The sequence below is a fragment of the Charadrius vociferus genome, unplaced genomic scaffold (genome assembly GCF_000708025.1).
Source record: "Charadrius vociferus isolate BGI_N301 unplaced genomic scaffold, ASM70802v2 scaffold793, whole genome shotgun sequence".
NCBI lineage: Eukaryota > Metazoa > Chordata > Aves > Charadriiformes > Charadriidae > Charadrius > Charadrius vociferus.
In genome coordinates, this window is record NW_009647833.1 from 871,300 (window position 1) to 891,329 (window position 20,030).

The window sequence follows — 20,030 nt, forward strand, 5'->3', positions numbered from 1 at the left end:
ACCGCTGCGCTCATCCCTGCCTGTGCGCAGGGGCTGCAAGCACCGGGCTGGTGCAAGAGCAGTAGCGCAGGAACGCCCTGATGGCTGGGCTTGCAATTCCTAAGGGTACGCCAAGAAAACCATTTTGTATCACAAAAAGGCTTATTCATTACCTGCTGGTATTCAAAATAGCTCTAGGGCAGGGCTGGGTTAAACAGACTGGATGGAATTGGGAAATCTCACTCTGGCCCTACCCTGCAAGGCACAAACTACTACTGAAGCCAGGAGAAGCACACGGTGATCAGCATCTCTCACACGATTTGGATCTTTATCCATTTATAATTCCCAGCCCTGTCCCAAACGCCTGCTTTTCTGTCCTCTCCAGACCTGCACTATACATGAAGGATGGGCTAGAAACCTGGCTTCAGCTCGGTACCCCGTCACCAGCCAGCCTGAACAATGCAGCATACCAAGGCAGAGATTTCAAATGAGTTTTGCTGATCTGGAAAAATTCAGGGCCCGATTTAGACACAGATTGTTGTTACAGTGATCCCACAGCTATCAGGGACTTCATCCACTATTCAAAGCATTTTGACTTTACCTGATTTGCGTATGCAGACACACACACCAAAGCACCCAGCCACTAAAACCTCTAACTGCAAATACAAAACCGGCTCAGAAAACAAAGAGTCTTTAAGATAATTAATCCTGGGTTTGGCACGTTTGGAAAATACAAGTAACACATCAGAAAACTCGGGGCCGGGTTTGCAGTCTGTTAGGAGGTGCGTGACACGCGCTGGGTCAATCCCTGCACCTTTTACCCGGCATCAGAGGTTTCTCACCAGCCACAAAGCTCTGGTTTCCTTTCCGGACCTGCCTGGTGAAGGCTGAGGCTGCCACGACCCATCTGCTCCCAGTGCCGAGCATCGCTGCCCTGTCTCCTCAGCTCCTTCCTGCGCATCCCTGGTGGGTCCCTGGGGTTAGGACACAGCCTTACCAGGCTCTCGGTGGCATCCCACAGTATCAGCCTTGTCTTTCCAGGCAAACCCTGTTACTGCTCCCCTAGCAAACACGTGCTCTTTGCACGGGACACAGACCAGCAGGACCAGGGAAACTGCCCTTAACCTTATTCACACCCACTAACCGCAATATTTCCTCCACAGTTCCTCTCTCCCTACTCATCCCAGTCACTATTTGTTATTTTAGTGCCTTTTGGGGGCTTTGGTAATTGCCATGAGTCATAGCACCAGAATTTACTTAACAAGAAGAATCACAGATCAGACACTCCGCAATGAATATTGTATAAGCTTGGATAAGAATTAGCATAGACGGGCTCAGTTTGATTTTATGCATTAGAAAATGGATTCAGTCCCCACGGGCCCAGCATTTTATGAAAACACAGGGGCCAAATGATTTGTTACCAAACCTGACAACACACTTACTTCCTTATATATTAAAACCCATATCTGAGATGGAAATCTCATCTGCATTAAGTCTGTGGGGTGAGTAATCAAAATCACTGTGAAGCAAACACTCAGAATACACCAACCATGGGACAGGTGGTGAGGTTTTTACTGTTTTTTCACCTTTTCAGAAGAAAGCTCCAGAAACCTAGTACAAGAAAGCTCCCATAACAGTGACTCCCAGGCTGCTCCCACCAGCCGGGCTGCAAGAGTGACCTGTGGGTGTCTGGGCTAAAGCATAGGGCAGAGGGGAAACAACAGCTTTTGGAAGTTCCCCCAAGGGACTGCAAATCCCGAAGAGACACCACGGAGTCCACAGGGAATATTCAGAAACCTAAAATCTCTCATAAGATGTAAAACAACGGGGGGCAATTCCCATCTGAGCATAACATTTATCACCCCTTCCCATCCCATGGGAAGGAGAGCTAACGTCAGGCGATTTCAGCTAAGGCAGGACCCCGCAGACTGGGAGCTGCACACACAACGGAGAATTATTTCTAAGCAGCCACGACACAAGGCATGACTCTCTCAAGATAGTGCTGCACCCAGAAGCAATTTAATATAGGTGGGTATGGTACAGCCCCCTGACTGCGCATGGGTTATGAATGGAGGCATTCAAGTAAACCCAAATAAAGGCCAATAACTCAACTTACATTTTACACTGAGTTTTTGAATGCTGTAGGGGCCAACACAGGACTAAAACAACAAAGAGATTTGACTCTCTTGCTGCTTTCTACTACTCAGGAACTTAGAGCAGCTGGGGAAGACAAGCTCTTCCGTTGTTTCAGCTCCCAGCCTTACAAACACCAGTGGAAAAACCACCCCATGTGCATGCTGTGCTCATAACCCAGGGCACGGTAACCCGGACACTGAATGGACTACACGCTCTCGCTGGTGCGTAGGTGCAGCTCCGAAGTGGGCTTCGAAGACGCTTGGCAGCATCAGAGCCGTGCACCTGGGAAAAGGCAGGTCAGATTACATGGACCCAATTTTTCATTTAGGTGGAATAACCACCAGAGGCGATAAGCTGAGCTCTGTTTGCAAAAAGATTTTGCTACAGCCAGTGTGGCAGCCTGCTGCGAACGCCTGACTGCAAACAGGCGGGCAACCCCAAAGTCGGCAGGAAGGATCCCAAGTTGCTGCTTGTGCAGGGGGCAAGGACAACAAGGTCCCTGGGGAGCAGCACGAGGGTTTCCCTCCAGCCCCCTCTTGTGTCTCCCTGGTGCCCCGGCACCCTTCCCACAGCACCGTGTTCCACCTGGGATGGCAGTGGGTACACAGAGCCCAGTCCAGCCTTGCAAAGGCTGTGTGGTACCCGGGTGGGAAGGGAGGAGGGACGGTGATGCTTCCCACGTAGGGTGCAAATTAGCCTGTCTCCACATTTCAACACAACTTCGCAGGATCACAGTTCCTCCTCGTGGAGAGGTTCCCACTTTACAGGAAAACCGTGACAGATAAGCAGAAGGGTCTGTACTCAAACGTGCCTAAATTCCAGGGTCACCGTCCCTGGGAGAGCAGCTGAAATGCGGGGTAATACGGGAGCTACCCTGGCAGAGGAAGGGGTCAGGGTGCAGGGGAACAGCAAATATTTACATTTTCAGGTCAGCGCACAACGAAGAGAGACATTTAAGGAGCCAGTGTCTGGAGTCAGAGGGAAAGCTGTTGTCACTGTTTCTCTGGCTACAGCATGCCTGGTGCTCAAGTATCCATGTCTGGACACCTTATTTACAGAAAGTCCCAGTGAAACTGGCAGCCGTCCTGCAGTGCTCAGCCGAAACTGGCACTGGAGAAGTTTGTGAGCGGGCCGGGGAAAAGACAGATGACTTTGGAAAGCTCTTGCCTCATGGGAAGGTAATTAAGCAGCAAACTGATGGCTATTTAAAGCAGGCAAATCGCTATTCTTGGTTTAAGGTCAGGGAACAGAGCTGAGAGACAGCACCTGAGCTCAACCCAGAAGGGGTGTTCGGAGAGGACCCCAAGGAGGGATTGTTTCTCCTGTCACTCTCCCCGGGCCCTTGGCAACCTTTGGCAACACTCTTTTTCCCCTGCAGACTGTATTAACCCTCTGCCAGCCTGTGCCCACCTCACCGATGCTGCATGGAAATGGCAGGAAACAGGCACGTTGCAGCAAGACCCTTTAACTACAGAGAGAAACTGTATGTACGTACAGAAGACCTCCTTGCGAGCTATTCACCTTGCACGTCTCTGTGCTGCAGTTTGTCCCTTGCAGAAAGAAGGTGCCAGTCCCCAGGAGGGCTGCTGTGAGCTTTTATGGTCTTCGAGACGCTTTGAAGCCACCCAGACAGACAGACCTTCTCCCCTGCCCCTCCAAGCAGCCGGGGCTGCTGGAATTCTGGCACTGGCACGTACAGTAAAGGCAGAACCATGGTTTACATCAAACACACGCTCTTCTGTAATTCATGTCACTAACATAAACCAGATGCCATCTTCCTCAGTCTCTACAGAGAAGGATAGCCTGCCTTTGCGTTACATAAACCAGCAAGAAAATGAAATTTAAACCTTCAAGAAAAAGCAAAATAAATAAATCAGTAATTAGGCAAAAAACATCCAAGCCAAAAACAGCTTCCAAGTTTCCAGGAAGAATTAGGTTGTTTATGGAAGTCCTGTTTCAACTAACAGCCTGCCTGGCAGGTGGTAGGAATGTGAGTTTGTAGAGAGCAGAAACATGAAGCAGCTCTGCCTGGGGCACTGTGCTTTGCTTTGCCATTTTCTTGTTTTAGTTAAACAAGAGGAGACATTACAAATATTCTGAAAAAGGAGCAGAAGGGAGAGCTGTGCATCAGTGCTGCCTTCCTACCTTGTATGCCATAGAGTCGATTCAGGCGCGACCGTCTGGCCTCGTCGGCGTACGGCACAGCTACCCAGGGCATCTCACTGAAATACTGCTTGAAGGAGTCCTCTGACCTGTGCGAAGGGAACATGGCATGGGATCCAGGGTGCAGCTCCTCTGCCTGCAAGCCTCTTTCTTCTGCTCTGCATTACAAACCAGGCCTGCAAAGCCCTTTATCCCTTCCACCAAAGCCCACCAGTAAGGGCTTCTGGCAGACATGACCTGGTGAGAGCTAGACCAAATTTAAATCGCCCAGTCCCTCAAGAAGCGGTGCATGGTGCATTTTTTCTTGATAAAATATTTCAAACTCTCTAGGGCATCTGAACATCAACCCACAGTGACAGCAGCAGCAGCTTGAGCATTTTTCAGACCTCAGACCCACGAGCCACAAAGCAAAATACAGAGCTGCTCCACGGACAGAGCCTGCTCTCAGCCCACCGCTCCCTCGCTAACTCCCCTTTGCCCTCCACTGCTGGGCAGACGGCAACGGACTCTGGCAGCCTTTCTGATACCAGAGCCAACCTGCTTGACCCCAAATCAAATTTCCTCCTCAAATCAAACCAGCAATGCTCATAGCTTCCCAGCTTGGGGGCGGCCAGCTCTGCCTGCACAGGGTGTTAATGCTTCCTTACCTGTCTGCACTAACGAAGAGTATCTCAAACTTCTGGCCTGCCTCCTTGATTTTCCGGTAGGACTCCACCAGGACCCTTGTGAGGCTTCGGCACGGCGGGCACTGCAAAACACAACACATGCATAAGGACATGATCTCCTCCACAGGGTTAGACCCATACCCAGCATGTCCAGATGACCCAGTGGCCATGAAAAGACAGACGTGACCTCATCTTTGCTGGAGGGCTGGGCAGCAGCCCTGAACGTGGCTGGGACTTATGGCCCATAAGTTGCCAAAAAAAACTCTTCCATTTTTAAAATCTGACCACTCTTCCCCTTCCGAAGGGCCAGCTGAGGATGACAGGCCACTGCAACACTGCGACTTCTTCCAGAATAGCCAGAGCATCTTAACTGGTTCAACACCAACCAGCCAGAGGTCTTTACATTTCCACAGAGCTCTGCAGCAAGAGCTGCAGGGGCATCCCCAGAGCACCTCCTGAACTCGCTCTAACTGCTCTGCAAAACACCTACTACTCACCCAGTGCGCGGAGAAATAGACCCCAACGTGTGAGCCCTCCAGGGCAGCGCTGTCTAGCGTCTGGCCGTTGTTCCTTAGCAGAGGCCCAGCAACAACTTCACAGAAGGGTTTTGGCCCCCAGGGGAACTCCAGACCTGGACAGGGGTTGGGATGATGGTGGAAAGAAGACACAAAACAGCAAGATGCTCATGCAGCATTTAGAGTTTCAAAAAGTTCCACCAAAAAAACCGTCTCGCCTTCTGAAAAGATATGGGGGAGCCAGGAAAGCCAAGCTCCACACCAGAACCAGGGCCACCTCTTTCTCACAGGTAGGCTGCACCCTCGCTTGAGCTGCAGCACCTTTGGCTTGACAAAGCCTGCTCGGGTTTTGTGCCCCACGAGGCATCTTTTCCTTTTCAACAGCATTTGTTTTAACAACAGAGGGCAAGGTGGTGCGTGCTCAGGAATGCAGTCAGACTATTTGCCTTATACTGGTACTAACCATGTATTTTTACATTTATTTATTTATTTATAAAACCTTATATATATGTAAAAGATGGTTTACATATATTTATATATAAAACCTATATATAAACTAAACTTAGACTAACCCTCTGCACCCCAAAGCAAGCATGTGCGTGTACACACAAACACATGCTCCGAATCATCTGCTGCCAGCTCCCAGAGCAATCAATCTATGTATTCAGCCAGAGAGGAGGAAACATCACAGATGGCTCAGGCCACGATGTCTACTTGCTGCACAGTTCCTGCCACCTGAATTAAAGTCTCTGTCACTGTGCTCAGTATCTGCTGCATGAAGAAATAAACGATCGGCAATACGTGTGCATGGACAGCCTAGCAGCTGACTGATGGGTGCGAAAAGTCTATGAGTAAGGGCACATCTTTTCCTCATTTTGGTTTTTGCAAATTGGAAGAAGACGGATTTAACATCAACCCCCAGTACAGTAAACCTCAGAAACGGAGAACGGTAGCATTTTTCTGTTGCATTTGTAAATAATGAGGAATTCATTTATCCTAAAAGAGTGTGATGTCAGTGATGAAGTCCCACTCAGTATTTTGGAAGGATTCTGCTCCCAAGGTATGGCAAGTCTGGGCTCCGGGTCTGTCTGTCCATGTGTCTCTATCAGGGAAAAATCCAAACTTAATGTTTCAGTTAGACTAACTTTTTCCTCATTAGCACTTCAGACAAAAATCCTGGAGGGGAAATCTTTGTACTTTTCAACAAGTAAAATCAAAACACGAGATCTGGCAGGAATGATGCAGAAAATTTTATGCTGAAAATAATGCAGTGCCTTGATTAGTTAACTATGACAATAGCTGTTTGTTTCCTTTTTTTTTTTCCCTCCAAGGCAATTAGAAATGAACTGAAATGCAAAGGCAGCCATATGCCTGTGTTTCTATGGCACACAGGATTCCAGGTCTTACCTTCTGGGTCATCTCGGATTACCAGGAGCCCATTCCTGCAAACCACCTTCCCGGTGGAGGCATCGATAAATATCAGGGAAGGAATGTTAGAGACTCTGTACTTGTTCCACAGCTTCAGCTGTAAAAGAGTTTGGGTGGGGAGAGAAGAAAGGTAAACTAAGCAGCGTGAAGAAGCAGATTTGGGGGTGTCAGCAGCGTTCAGAGCAGAGGCCAGAGCTAAGCACAAAAACAGAGTTGGTGCTTCAGTAACGCCTATGAAGGCATGTGAGGGCATCTCTCCAGAGCTGCTGGGCCAACCTGGACGTCCAGCACCCGCAGAGACACGATCTGTCAACACCATCCCCTCAGTACCGTGGGTCAGACCAGCGTTTGTCTCATGCCTGTTGCAGGCTTGCCCGTGAGCGCGGGTAAAGCTACTCCTCCTGCTGCATTTGCCTCTTTGCAAGTAAAATGGGGATGATAGTTACCATACTTTGAGGTCTTTGTTTAGAAGACACGGTAAGCACAAATACTTTTAATGCCACTGCTCTGAAGCAATTTGTAATACTTCCCTGGCTGCTTCCTCCCCTCCCATTTCAATGTTCATTAAACAAACCAGCAAGCCCTGCCAAGACACAGCCACGCTGAAAACAAGGCCAACACACAGAAACACAATTCTTCTGTAACTGGGGCTTCCCGGGTTTGTTCCCAGGAACTGATTAATGGGTTTGACATCAGCCTGGTGGCTGCGTAGCCCAGCTCATCTATCCCGCACTGCCAGCCTCGCCAGCAGTCCCCGCCGGCTATAGACAGAAGCCACGCAGGCTGCGATGGCCACATTTTGGGCATCCCGGTCTAAATATTGCTATCTGCTGGTCATTATGTTTTGCATCAAGCTCGGCTCTGCACTACACCAGTGACCAAGTGTTCTGGGTGTCACACAGCAGCGGGCTGACATTTCTCATCATATACTTCTGGCATAGGATAATTTGGAGCTTCACCCACCTACAGAAGCTCACAGGGACAAGGAGGAACGAGACGAGGACAGCGGCTGGCGGGGGAGCAGCCTGGGCACAGCACCAGGGCGGAGGGTAGGAGCCGGTCTCCCCACCTTGCACCGAGGAGCTGCTGTGAAATTGCCACATTTACTTACATTTTGCATTTCTCCACGCGTTTCAACCTAAACAGCCCAGCAGTGAATTATCAAACTTAAACAAAAGCCAAACTATAGCTGAGAGCCAGAGGGGAAGGAAATGAATCACCACCTTTCCCCTGACATCAAGTGCTGCTCTGCAAAGCCCCCCGGGCTCCGGGTGTTTACAACTCGCATGGGTTTGGAGAATAAAACCCAGCCAAGGGAGAATGACAGGAAAGGACCACCGAGAATCCCACCCAGCACCAGTGGGAGGGTTTGAACACAAGACCTGGAGAAACCCTCACACAACGTGCTGCTGCTTCTATCAGTATCTGATGTGGAAACTGGACCCACATGCTTTTCCAGAGAAATGGGGCCACATCCACAATTTTTGAATAGAGGCAATTCCATTTCCCGAGATGGGAATGATCTGGGGAACCAGGAAAACGAGGGCAGGAATGGGATGCAATGTGCAGGCAGAGCAAACCGCATCCCTTGGTTTGCTCACCAGAGATCTAGCTGAGGGAAAAGTCACATCCACGTTCAGGTTTTAATGGCACTGTATTAAATATTTCTTCCAACATGTTTTTATAAAACGTGTACCTGGATGAGTGACACGAGCCAGCCTACTTGCAAGGGGGTGTTAGCAAAACCCTCTTGGGTCTGAAGGAAAGCATTAATACTGATCTAGGAAGACTTTATTAACCTCCATCTTCTACTAGGACCCAGAGAAAGGCAACACTTTGTGTCCTGCCCATCAGCCTTCAACTTCCAATAGACCTATTTTTTGGGACAAGCGGACTCATTCACAATGCCAATTCACACACCAAATGGCCTTGGGCATGAAAAAGAAAAAGAAAAATCATACTAAATGCAAACCAGCCCCCTCACAATGAGGGCCTTCAAACCACAGAAGGTAAAACCCACTTCTGTGAAGTTTAAAGAGTGGGGAAAAGGTCTTTATAAGGATCACAGGCATTTAAGAGGGTGTTGCAAACAATGAGGAAATTACAACTAGCAATTGGATTGTTCTCTTTAAACAGTTGCTTACATTTCACTTCATTTTGCGAAGTCCTTTGTATACGGCCAGCAGCTCCCCTGGGGCCCTACGGCGGGTGGCAGCAGTTTTGTTTGGCTGGGGAAGCGGCAGGGTCTGCACTTCAGAGCCAGAGGCTGCATGGAGTGGCCAAGCTCAGAGGGACAGGGCTGTGACACGCTAGATAAGGGGATAAGATCAAACCAAACCAAACCCGCTCCTGCTGGAAGCACTGGAGTGAGCGGTGCATGGCTGGCTCCAGGCAGTCTACGGGGTCCAGCAGACCTGGCAGCTCTCACCAACAGTGGCCCTGGATCTTCTCAGGATGCATATGCCATCAGTCCCCACTGGGCCCTAACCACCTTTGCAGAGACTGGTCTTGGCTGCTCAGACATCTGCAGTACGGGTAACCTGGAATCCAGATACTCTGTCCCCATGAAACGGAGCGTTGCCACTTCTAACTCATCATTGAGGGTCCACAGGAGAATGCCTCATGCAAGCTTGAAGCTAGGCGTGTGTCGAAAGGGTCAAAAAGCATCAAAAAAGGTCAACGTGACATCTGCTGCTGCTGGGGAAGCACATCCATCAACGAACTCTGAGATTTGAACCCAACGAACATCATGTCACGCTCAGTCACACTTTGGGTGAATAAGAAAAAGCAACCAAAACTGCCGGGTTTTACCCTGCATCTTTGCAAAAGCTGCAAGCATCACGCAGCTCCCAGGCACCACCACCCAGCCATCACAGGTCACACCAATCCCTTCGGAGCTTCATGCATGCTGAGCAGTGCTTACTATGTGCAGCGTATTTGCTGCCCGGCTTATCACTGAAATCCGTCATTCAACACCAATGAACACATATGACAATTGTATGTAAGACGACTGGAATTGGATTGCCATTTTAAGCCCAGTTATGAAAGTCTTGAATTGCAAATTAGCGGTCTCCACACACTAACCATATTAATTTTGCTGTCTGTATCTGAAAGTACACGAATGTGCCGTTTAAAGCAGGAGCAGTTTGGTTTGATGATTCTCCTGTGCGCTAGGAACGCTGAGGGGGAATGAGAAACGCATGCGCTGCAGGACGCGTGCCAGGATCTACCACCATTCCCACTGCTCCGGCACTCTTCAGCCAGACTCAGCTTTCCAAAGCTGAAGCACACTGCAGGTCTGGCCTGAAAGAGCAGAACCATGAGAGGAGACAGGACTGGCTCATTTTGGCTGGGCTTTTTGGATAAGATAGCTCACTATGGGATTCCCACACCACACCACTATTTTGCAGCTGAACTGCAGCTTTGAGCAAAGACACCCAATCTCCACCTAAAGCCTTTCTTCTCAGGGTAAGATGCCAAGGGTTTGCACACACACAGGATCTGGAAAGGAGACGAGCTCCTCCTCGGTCCCGCTCAGCGTACGCCCACTGGTTGTGGTCCAGGCAGGGAGGGGAGCCTAGGAGAAAAAAAGGCATCCCTTGTACAAGTACCTGCACAACCGCGCACCCCGCAAAGGATCCTGTGTTGGGCTGGGCGTGGGATGTGGAAAGCAAATTATGACTTGCTCTGAAACCACAGGACGATGGGATGATAGCTCAGGCAGCAAGGCAGAGTGCTGCCTCAGCAACTTTTAAAAGCTGTTTTTCCTGCCGTGAAGAGGATGACATAGAAATAACATACTCCACACTCTGAGGATTTGATCATCCATTTAAAGAGGGGATCTCTGCTCCGCTTCCCAACAGCTGTTGCAAATCTGTGGGATCAAGCCAAAGCTAACACAGATGTGGAAATAATCTACGGACTATTCAGCCCGAAAGCAGCTGATCCTCTCGGAGAGCCCTTCACTCCTGGTTCAGGCTGCACGCCTGCTAAACTCAATACTTACTCCACAACGGCCGCTGAAGAAGGAGCGAGGAAATACACCCCCTCGCAAGACGCCGTACAGGCTGATCAGCTTTACAGAAACCTCTCTGGCTCCTGTGCAGGTGGTTTAAGTGCAGCAGTCCAGCGGAAAAACCAGACTCACCAGATTCCTCTGGTAACCTTATCCCTACACAAAGCATCACCACACAGTACTGGAGGACCTGGAAACCGCAGCCCTTGGCTCCCTCTGCAACTCCATCCACGACCGGCCATGAGAGATTTTAAAACGATCACTTATCATTTGAGGTCTGAGGCGACCCCGAGACGACAGGCCACGCAGCAGCGCACAGCATCGGTCCCAACCGGCGGCTGGCTCGGTTATTTCTCCCACCTTAGTGACTGGGAAATGGCTGGCTGAGAGGCACGTTGGAGAAAAGTTTGCAGACAGCCACAGTAATTTTTCCAGATAAAGGTGTCAGACGAGAGGTCTCCCCAGCAGCCCACGGCTGTTTCTGCGCAGGGCTGGCACTCGGCCGGGGCGGACAAAATCCCCTCCTGCTCTGTGCGTACTGGTGGGGAAGGGATCCCCTGCTCCCAACAGCTGCCGGGTGCTATTTTTGGTTCTGCTGATTGATTTATCAGCCCTTGGTCACATTCACTTACTAACATAAATCCCGAACTGCAGCAGTTAACGCTGGCAAAGATAAAGCACAACTGCTTGCAGTGAAAGGAGCCCTGGCCGGTGGGAAAACGGTCCTCCCGCCCTCGCTGGGGGCTGCGGTTTTCTATTGTTGTGAGAACCTGGACCATAAAAGGTCCTGTGCATCCATCCCCCACAGGATACAGAGCTGCCTCCACTCGGGAGATGCGGAGGTTTCAAAGGCACCTGCCCGTGCCAGCAGCAGTGCAGAAACTTCCTCTGCTCATATTCCAACCCATGCTTCCACCCTGACCAGCGACATCCAGATAAAAGCTCATTTAAGAACTCAAAAGCGGATCCCTCAGCAATAATGAACATGTTCCCAACGTGGACAGCTGCTGCTTTCTGCTAAACGAAACGCAAAGCCACTTTTCTTCTAAAAATCCAGCCTAAGAGGCAATATCCTCAGGGTCTGGGCAATTCCTCCAGTGAGGCGTTGCCAAGACCCCGCTTTTCAGCAGCCCCATGGGTGCTCACACCAAGAGCGCAGCGGGGTCTCCATTACAGACGCAAGCTCGGCTTTTGATGGTCTCTGGTTCCAGAGCCATAGGCTGAAACATAAGGTCTGTCTGAGGAACTCACAAGTAGTGCTCGGGTGGCAAAGCGCCCTTGGTCCAGGGCTGCGGTGACCTGCAGAGCCCATTTCCCAGCTCTGCCTCCAGCTCCGCCGCGCAGACCGGCTCCAGGCTGGCGAGACAGCCACGGCCATCCCCACCGCTCTGCTCCCACAGTCTGGCGCTGCGGGGGACCTCTCTGTCCTCGCTCGCTCGCAATGTTAAATTGCGGTTTTTACATCGTGCCTTAAAGGGTTTACATGCACCGGGGGCCACCCAGGCTCTGCAGACAGCAGGCACGGGGCTGCAGAACAGGCTGCTCCCTCGCCCTGTCGATTTAAATCCAGGTCACGCCTGTCCCTGCGATTCAAGCTCAGCTCGAGCAAAGGCTCCTCTTCCAGCCCTCCCTTGCCGCTCCTCTCCCTTTGTGCAGAAGGGAACCCCCTTAAATGGAAGGGGATGCAGTGCGGGAACGGCACGCAGCCCAATAGTGGGGAAGGCGTCGAGGGCAGATGGTGCACACCGAGGTCTGACCTTGCGACACAGAGGAGAGCGAGCGAGGCTTGGGATAAATTAATGTCTATTGTGCTGCTGTTTCTCTCTGAAAGCCAATCAAAATCTAATTACAAAATACAATGGTGAGAGAGACGTCTGCTCTAAGAACATTAATGAGCTGAGGAGGGAGGATTTGGAATTGCAATAAACAAGATTGATGTGAACGGCTGAGACTGACAGCGTAGGGCACCGGGGCTGCAGGCACACAGGGACTGGTGGGAAGCCACGCTGCTGTGTTATCGTTCCCCTCTGCCCCCACGCTGCCTACGATGGGAGAAAGCCCAGTTAAAACCAACCTTAGGACCAGTTTCCCCCAGCACTTGGCCCAGCAGCGCCTGCTGCAGATGCTCCGCATGCCAGTCACGTTCCAGCAATATGCCTTAGTGCGAGTGAAAAATAAACAAATCAAATCAGAAGTCCTGCTTGTCACCTCCACCCTCTCCTTACCGTGGCTCCGTGGCAGGAGCCTGGCACAGCACGGTCCGGCTTGAGGCCGCCTGCATCGCCCAGCAGCCGGCAGGGGGGCAGGGGAGACCCTGGCAGGAGCCAGCTTGCAACCCCGAGCTTTTGTTCTTCCCGGCCGCAAAACACAACAGCAAAATCTTTGGAGCCGAAGCGGAAGGAAATCCTCTCTGCGGGGTTTTCTGGCGAGGCGGCTGCCAGCGAAGAGCTGCTCTTTGTTCCCCCGAGGAGCTCCGCAGCCAAAGCCCCGGGGTGAGGGACTCGGGCCAGCCCAACCTCACGTCCCGGCCCCTTCGCTTCTTCCCGTTTTCTTCCTCTTACCGCCCTGGTCACCCCAGCACTGGCATCGTTGCTCTTCACAATTTCCCGGGCTAAGCCGTCCAACCGACTGTGAGCTGAGCATTTTATGTGAGGGCAAAGCAGCATATGGCTGGCACGCATACCCAGCTCGGAGCACAAGCTGCCTCCTCTCCTCCTGACGCACATGCAGGCTGACAGGCTGGATCCTCTGCAGCCCACATCTGATAGGAAAACATTTAATTTGAGCAGAACTGAAGAGCAGTTTAACATGATCTATGGAGAGCAAAAGCCCCAGGGCCCGCAGCCGACACAGGAGGTGGCCTGGTTATTTTATATGTGCAAGTTTCAAAGAAGCACTGGGCTGGCAGCTTCATTTGATCCCAGGATCAGGGCGAAGTAGCATTTGTCTAAACATACAGATAACAATGCAGGCAGTAAATCATGCACGGAGAATGCTACAGACAGGCCAGTCTATCAACGCATGAAGAGTATCTTTTATCAACCTCCTTTTTCCAGCTGTTCATCAAATTGTATTCAGCAGCTTGAAGACAATGCAGAATTTCAGGATATAGCGTCGTACCCAGGACTAGGAAATACACGTCCCAAGAAATGCCTTTTTTCTCCATGTGCCTGCCTTGCTTTACCTCTTAAAAGGAGGCTTGCATGTGAGCAGCTCAAGATATTTCATAAACAATTTTTCTCCCAGCAGTTCTGCTTTGAGCCAAGCACTCTCCCCCTCTGCCCCCAGGAGAATGGGGGCACAGGGATTGCACAAAGATGGGTGCAGAACTCAGGGGGTCTGCCAGCACCTTCAACCCAGCCTCCGTTACCTGTTTTTCACCGGAATTTTTTCATGCTTTCGCGGTAGGTAAGACAGCAAGACAAACACATAAAAAGCAGCGAGGACAGAGGGAGTTAAAGTGTTTGTGGGAAAAATTTAAGACACATGTAGAAGTGGATCATACATGGCCCCTATAAATTACGCCCCCAAATGACTAGCACTGAGTAAGAAACAGCTATGTAAACACAAAGGTAATAAGAAAAAATAATAATTTCTCTCTCTCTATGGGGAAGGGATATTTTCCCATCTGTTCATAGGAAAGGCGAGGGGCGGAGTGGCAGACTGGGACGTTGAATAGAAGTTCAGGGTCTCTCTTGGTCCCCAGTCTCATCCGTCATTGGAAGTGGGATGGCTGCCAGAACCACCGCACAGTACAGCCCGGGCTTCCTACCCACTGCCTTTGCTTTTGCCGCTACTGTTCCCTCGAAAGCAGCCGAAGGCAGCCAGCATCGAGCACTGATAGTAATCTTAGGTCAAAAGCCTTGCAATCCCCGATCATTAAGAAACAAACACTTCTGAAAAGTCCTGAGTTTAGACAGAGTTCCCACCAAACACAAAAGACTTTTAAATCTGCAGGGAAATAAGGATTTTTTGTTGTTGTTGTTTAATGCTCACAGTGAGGTATTAGTGCGATTTCTGTTTTGTTTTCAGCAGTTAATCCGAAAGGGAACTTTACACAATCAGACCAAAAAAATGATGGAAAACAAACCAGCATTTGTTAGCACTGTAACGCACCCAGGGGAGCAAGGGCTTCAGGATGCCGCAGCCCCAAGAGACTGGTGAGCAGTGACCTGCCTGGGACATGCCAGCACCAGGACATCCCCCAGGCTAGCAACTTGGGAGACCTTTCTAAAACTACCATGACATCTGCAAACACTTTCTTGTGCCCACTGCTGTCAATACACCCACTGGATGGGAAACCTGCTAATTACACAGCCTCTTTTGAAATGCAATAGCTCATCCGTAGCATCACTGCTGACACTTCATTACAAAAACCTCCCCTCAACACAGCGCTTGCATCACTGCGAACACTCAGACTATTTCAAAGCAACTTTCCTCCAGCTGATCTCAGGAGAGGGTGCAGTGGTTGGTCTGGCGCTCCCTACAGCCGCATCCATCTCGGCGTCTCAGAGCCGACGGCGTTGAATCGCAGTCTGGCAGCACTCCTGGTTTGCAACCCAAGGAGAATTTTCATGCAAAGGTTACACAGCTGCAGAGCTAGAAAGGCAATAACCACAGCCCTGGCTCCTGCTCACAGCCCACGCTGCTGGGGCAGCTCTGGGCTTTGCATGTAAGACAGGCAATGGGCTCCACTCGCAGCTCGGAGGGTCGGCACAGCTCGAGGGATTCACTCCGTAACTGCACTCAGGTCAAAATATGCGGGGAGTTAACCAGACCCAGGTGCTCTCAAGCTCTGGCTGGGAAAAGCAATCCCCACCAGCAACAGCTCGGAGTTATCCTGCTCCTGCCCGGCTCTTGGGGTGGAAGAGGGTCCCACAGCCCGCACCGACCCAGCGCAGCCAGGCACTCACAGGGCACTTCTTCTCTGGAGCCATGAAGAAGTCCACCCTGTGCAAACATCCCACCATCCAAAACTGTTCTGGGCTAAACCACCAATCATGACGTGCTCTCAGGGCCTCCATGTCCTCTTAACACACACTTCACAAGCACAGCTGAGCCCCAGAGCTGGAGCCAGGTGCCCTGCGGGGAAGACCATCAGACCGACTTGTGATGCAGGCAGGACGGATGTAACGGGTCAGGCTGCCCAGAAAACACTCTCCTGCTGAGCACTTCTTCTCTTCCTCCAGCTCCTCAGACTGACACTCAGCCCCTGGGCAGAAAGGCTGCAGGCTGGGAACATAAACCTGCCCAGCACACAGCCACCGATGTCTACGCAGGAGAATGCCACTGCAAGCCACACATTTGCAATTAATCACCTGTACATATTAAAAACCGTAGCAGAACAAAGTTGGCCACAGCTCGGATGCGCTGACACCACAACAGCAGGAAAAGGCAGCAGGCAGGAGGTTGGAGAAGCCATTTTCCCACCCAACGGCTCCTTTGCAGAGGGGCTTTCCCATCAAGCTGTGCTCCAGCAAAGCTGGTGGCATTACCCACGAGGAGAAGGCAGAGGGACAGGGAAGGTGGGAGGGCAGGGGGACGTGGTTTGGGGTGGGCACGGAGGCAGAGGAGGGAGGGAGGGGATAACCAGTGCTGAGTGAGCCCGGAGGGGGCCAGGCAGACGGGGCCGAGGGGATGGGGGGTTTACGACACACACACATGGTGGGCCAGGTGCAGGACAAGCAAAGGAACCTGATCCATCCCACGAAACCCAGCACCGAGACGCAAGAGGCCCCCAGCTCCAGAGCCATCGACCGCGGAGGAACGAGACAGCAGGCTGGGGCTTCCTCTTCTTTATTTTAAGGCTTGAGCAGTGTGTCTTGCAACTGCCAAACCAATTAAAAAGATGAACAGGGACGGTGATAAATCACTAGGAAGGTTAAAAGCTCCAGCTACATCCTGACTTGACTGACGGAAGTCACAGAATATATAGTTTTACAGAGAGGCAAGAGCCCATGAGTCAGCATACGGATGACATACGGGACCGGGAAGACAGAACCGACCCCTGGTGCGAGCGAGCCTCGGGCACGGTGTCCCTCCCTCCACCCCGAGCATGGCACGAAGGCAGCCACAGTGAAATGAGAAGCTGCTGCCAGGAACCGATGACAACGCGAATCCCACGGGGGAGTTCAAAATGTCAGATAAGATGCAGCATATTAACTCCCTCCAGCTGGAGGGGGAGGCTCAGAGATCGCAGGCTTCGGCGAGGCGAGGATGCCCGGCGCCCGCTCTGCTGCTGAGGCTTTGAGCCAACGGCGAGCCAGGAGGTGACGCAGAGGGCTGGACGGTGGGAATAAGGGAGGTTCTGTGCAAAAGGAAGAGCCAATCGTGTGTTTTTTTATAGAACGCTGAAGACTGCTGTACGCTGGCAGCAACCCTCCTCAGATGCGGCTGAATTTCAGCTGTTACTATATTCAGAGTTTATAAAATGCTCAGGGATGATAAAAATCACTCCAGAAACAGTTATTAAAACTGTTTCCAGGAAATCGATCCACAAAGGTGGAGAAAGTCTGGCGTTTATACAAGAGCTTCGACTAGAGAAGGACCAAAGTTAAGGAGGTAGTTTTGCTTCCTTGTCTTTTTGGCAATAAAAAGGAGATGCACCAGGGGTTCATTTGATTCTGCAATACACCAAGCAACCATCAGTTGTTTCCTCAGAGGGGAGCCTGACCTGAGATGGGCAGAAAATAACCCTCAGGAGTCACCTGGAGTTGAAGGCTTTCTGTGTTAGTCAAGCTCCGGATTTGTTTGTTTATGTTCTTGTTTTATCCTGTTGCTTTCCGTGACTACTGACCTTCCAGAAGAAGATCCCATGCTAACAAAATGTATGCTGCAGGAACAGAGATTTTATCCAGGAAAAGAGCAAAAAGAGCCGTGGGAGCACAGTCTGCCTTCCCGTCCCCACTCCAGCCTCAATGCTAGGAAGCAACGTGTTTGGAGTTGGATGAGCCACGGGAAACGCAAGCAAATCATCCGCTTGTGTCCACGCGGCATTTTCCAAGGATCTGCCATGAAGCTTCAGGCTCGGTCACCCTTTCCCCACCCCTGGGTCAGGACTGATTAAACGCAGCCACCGAGTCAAACTCCAACATACTCATCTCGTTTGGCAGCTCTGCGGTTCGGCTGCGAGCTCCAAGCTTTTTTCCCCCTCTCCCTCCTTCTTGTTCAATTATCTTGCTTCATCTTTATTCCGTTTCCAGGAACACTTAGCAACAGGCTCTTGCAATCAGCCACCGGCAGGCAAGGATCTGAGGAGAAGACTGCAGTTACGATGACCTTTTACTACACTCATGCAAATTTTAAAGAAAGTATGTGAACAATTTGCCTTTTAAGTATCCTCCAGTTACATTCTCCAAGAGTTAATTCTCCTTCTCTCCTTAGAGACATCAGAAACACCAGATTTTATGATTTTACACTAATGAGAACAAAACCTGTAGCTTCATTCCAGTATGCTTTGCGCAATTTTGTTCTGTATCTCATGCAGCACGGAGACCCCGAACAGGCAAAAATTAACCTGCAACATCTACCCTGGCCAAGACCGCAGGTCTGCTCAGGCACCGCATGTTCACAACACTGAAAGCCAAGTGCGGGCTTCGGGGTCCATCCCAGCAGCCAGCCAAACTCTTCCAGAGATGGACAAGGTGTTGCTGCTTCTCTTGGTGAGCAGCTTTTACAGACCATCATAAGAAACTCTCATTCCAGGACAGCTGAAGGGTATGCCAGGAGCCAAACATAGCCGTAGTATCCCAAGGAAAATGCAACAGTTCTGATCTCGGTAATAATTAAAGCTCATCAGCCAAGGCAGCAGGTAAGAGAGCTGGTGCAGTGGTTAAGGACTCTCATTCCCATGGGACTCACTGTGGTGACACAGGGAGAGCTCCTGTCAAATCCAAGGACTTTGGCAAGCAACACTGGTCTCTCGCAAGGCCTCTTCACCTCCAAAACAACACACCAACCACCACGAGGCTCTCTGAGGTGGGCAGCACTGACACCCCTGTAGGTGGTAAACAGGTTAATAACCAGCCTGATTTTGGCAAACCACAGCAGCAAACTCACACCACACATTTTCGCAGCCGACATTTTCGTATTCGATGGGTGCCAGCAGCTGACAAGCCGACCAGGCAGCAGCCTTAAATTTTCATCAGATTTAAATCAAATCTCCAAAGTTTTCCAGCCCTTTCCCTGCCACTCAGTAATTTTCCCTCATCCACTATCAAGTCCAGAGACGCCCAGAAAGCACACACCAGGACAGCTGGCACAGGGGCATTACCGCATTTAAGTCCTTTCTCTCTGAAATGAATGCTTTGTGTTTGGAATAAAAAATCCTGTATTTCTTGCAGTGACTACAAGCTGGAGGGCGGGAATGGGTGAATACCAAGGTACCACGGCAGGCAGCTCATTCCCTTCTGCTTTCTGAGTGGTGTTCATAAATAGGGAAATAATTTGCAGTGCCCTACTCTGGGGGAAAAAAAAAAGCTCACAGATCTTTGATACTTCAGATGATCTTAAAAAGTATAATCTACTTCCTCCCTCCAAAAAATGAGAAGTCTGAATAAGCACGTCATTGATCCAATTGCTGGGAACAGCATCTGGAACATCAATCTCTGCCTGAGACTGCAGAAGCTGCAGGAGAGCTCAAAGCAGCCAAGGCTGCCCTTGAACCAGATGCCTCTCGCTCTTACAGAAACGCCTGTGGATCTGTGTGAAAATGATTAAGCAAAATTGCTCCCTCTTTTTTCAACTTTATACTCAAATCTGTTTTCTCTTAGAGGGCTGATGCTCATTACATACCCCACAGCACATCAAAGGGCAGGAAGGCAGCTACCCTGCCATGCACTGGAGGGCCGGTGCCCAGCATCCTGCCCGACCTGCCGGCACCCACCAGCTCCTCCCCACCCCAAAGCTTTTGCCTTGGGGTAAAGAGCAGAGAGAGTAAAAAGGCCTCTTCAGTAAAAAGGCCTCTCTGCCCCAGCACAGCAGCTCCACATCTGCCACGTAATGTGAGTCTTAATTACGTCGGGCATGGGTGCCAAACAGCAACACCTCTGCCCTACCTCAAACAGGGCTTTTTTCTCATTAACAGGACAAAATACTGGGGCTCTAACCACTTCCCCTACCCAAGGGTCT

At 50.7% G+C, this 20,030-nt stretch overlaps 2 protein-coding genes across 2 annotated transcripts in view; one reads left to right on the plus strand and one right to left on the minus strand.

Annotated features, from left to right (window-relative positions):
- The window catches only part of NXN (nucleoredoxin), a 21,331-nt gene extending 7,749 nt beyond the window's left edge, over positions 1-13,582 (minus strand). The window contains exons 1-5 of the mRNA XM_009882737.1: positions 13,127-13,582; positions 6,866-6,983; positions 5,441-5,574; positions 4,926-5,026; positions 4,261-4,367 (exon numbers count right to left, since the gene is read on the minus strand). Of these exons, the coding sequence (XP_009881039.1) occupies positions 4,261-4,367; positions 4,926-5,026; positions 5,441-5,574; positions 6,866-6,983; positions 13,127-13,582 (916 nt within the window). The remainder of the gene's footprint in view (positions 1-4,260; positions 4,368-4,925; positions 5,027-5,440; positions 5,575-6,865; positions 6,984-13,126) is intronic.
- Positions 13,583-14,218: 636 nt separating this feature from the next.
- LOC104284404 (multidrug and toxin extrusion protein 2-like) overlaps positions 14,219-20,030 on the plus strand; it is a 45,899-nt gene continuing 40,087 nt past the window's right edge. Inside the window, exon 1 of the mRNA XM_009882738.1 lies at positions 14,219-14,305. Coding sequence (XP_009881040.1) covers positions 14,219-14,305 — 87 coding nt within the window. The remainder of the gene's footprint in view (positions 14,306-20,030) is intronic.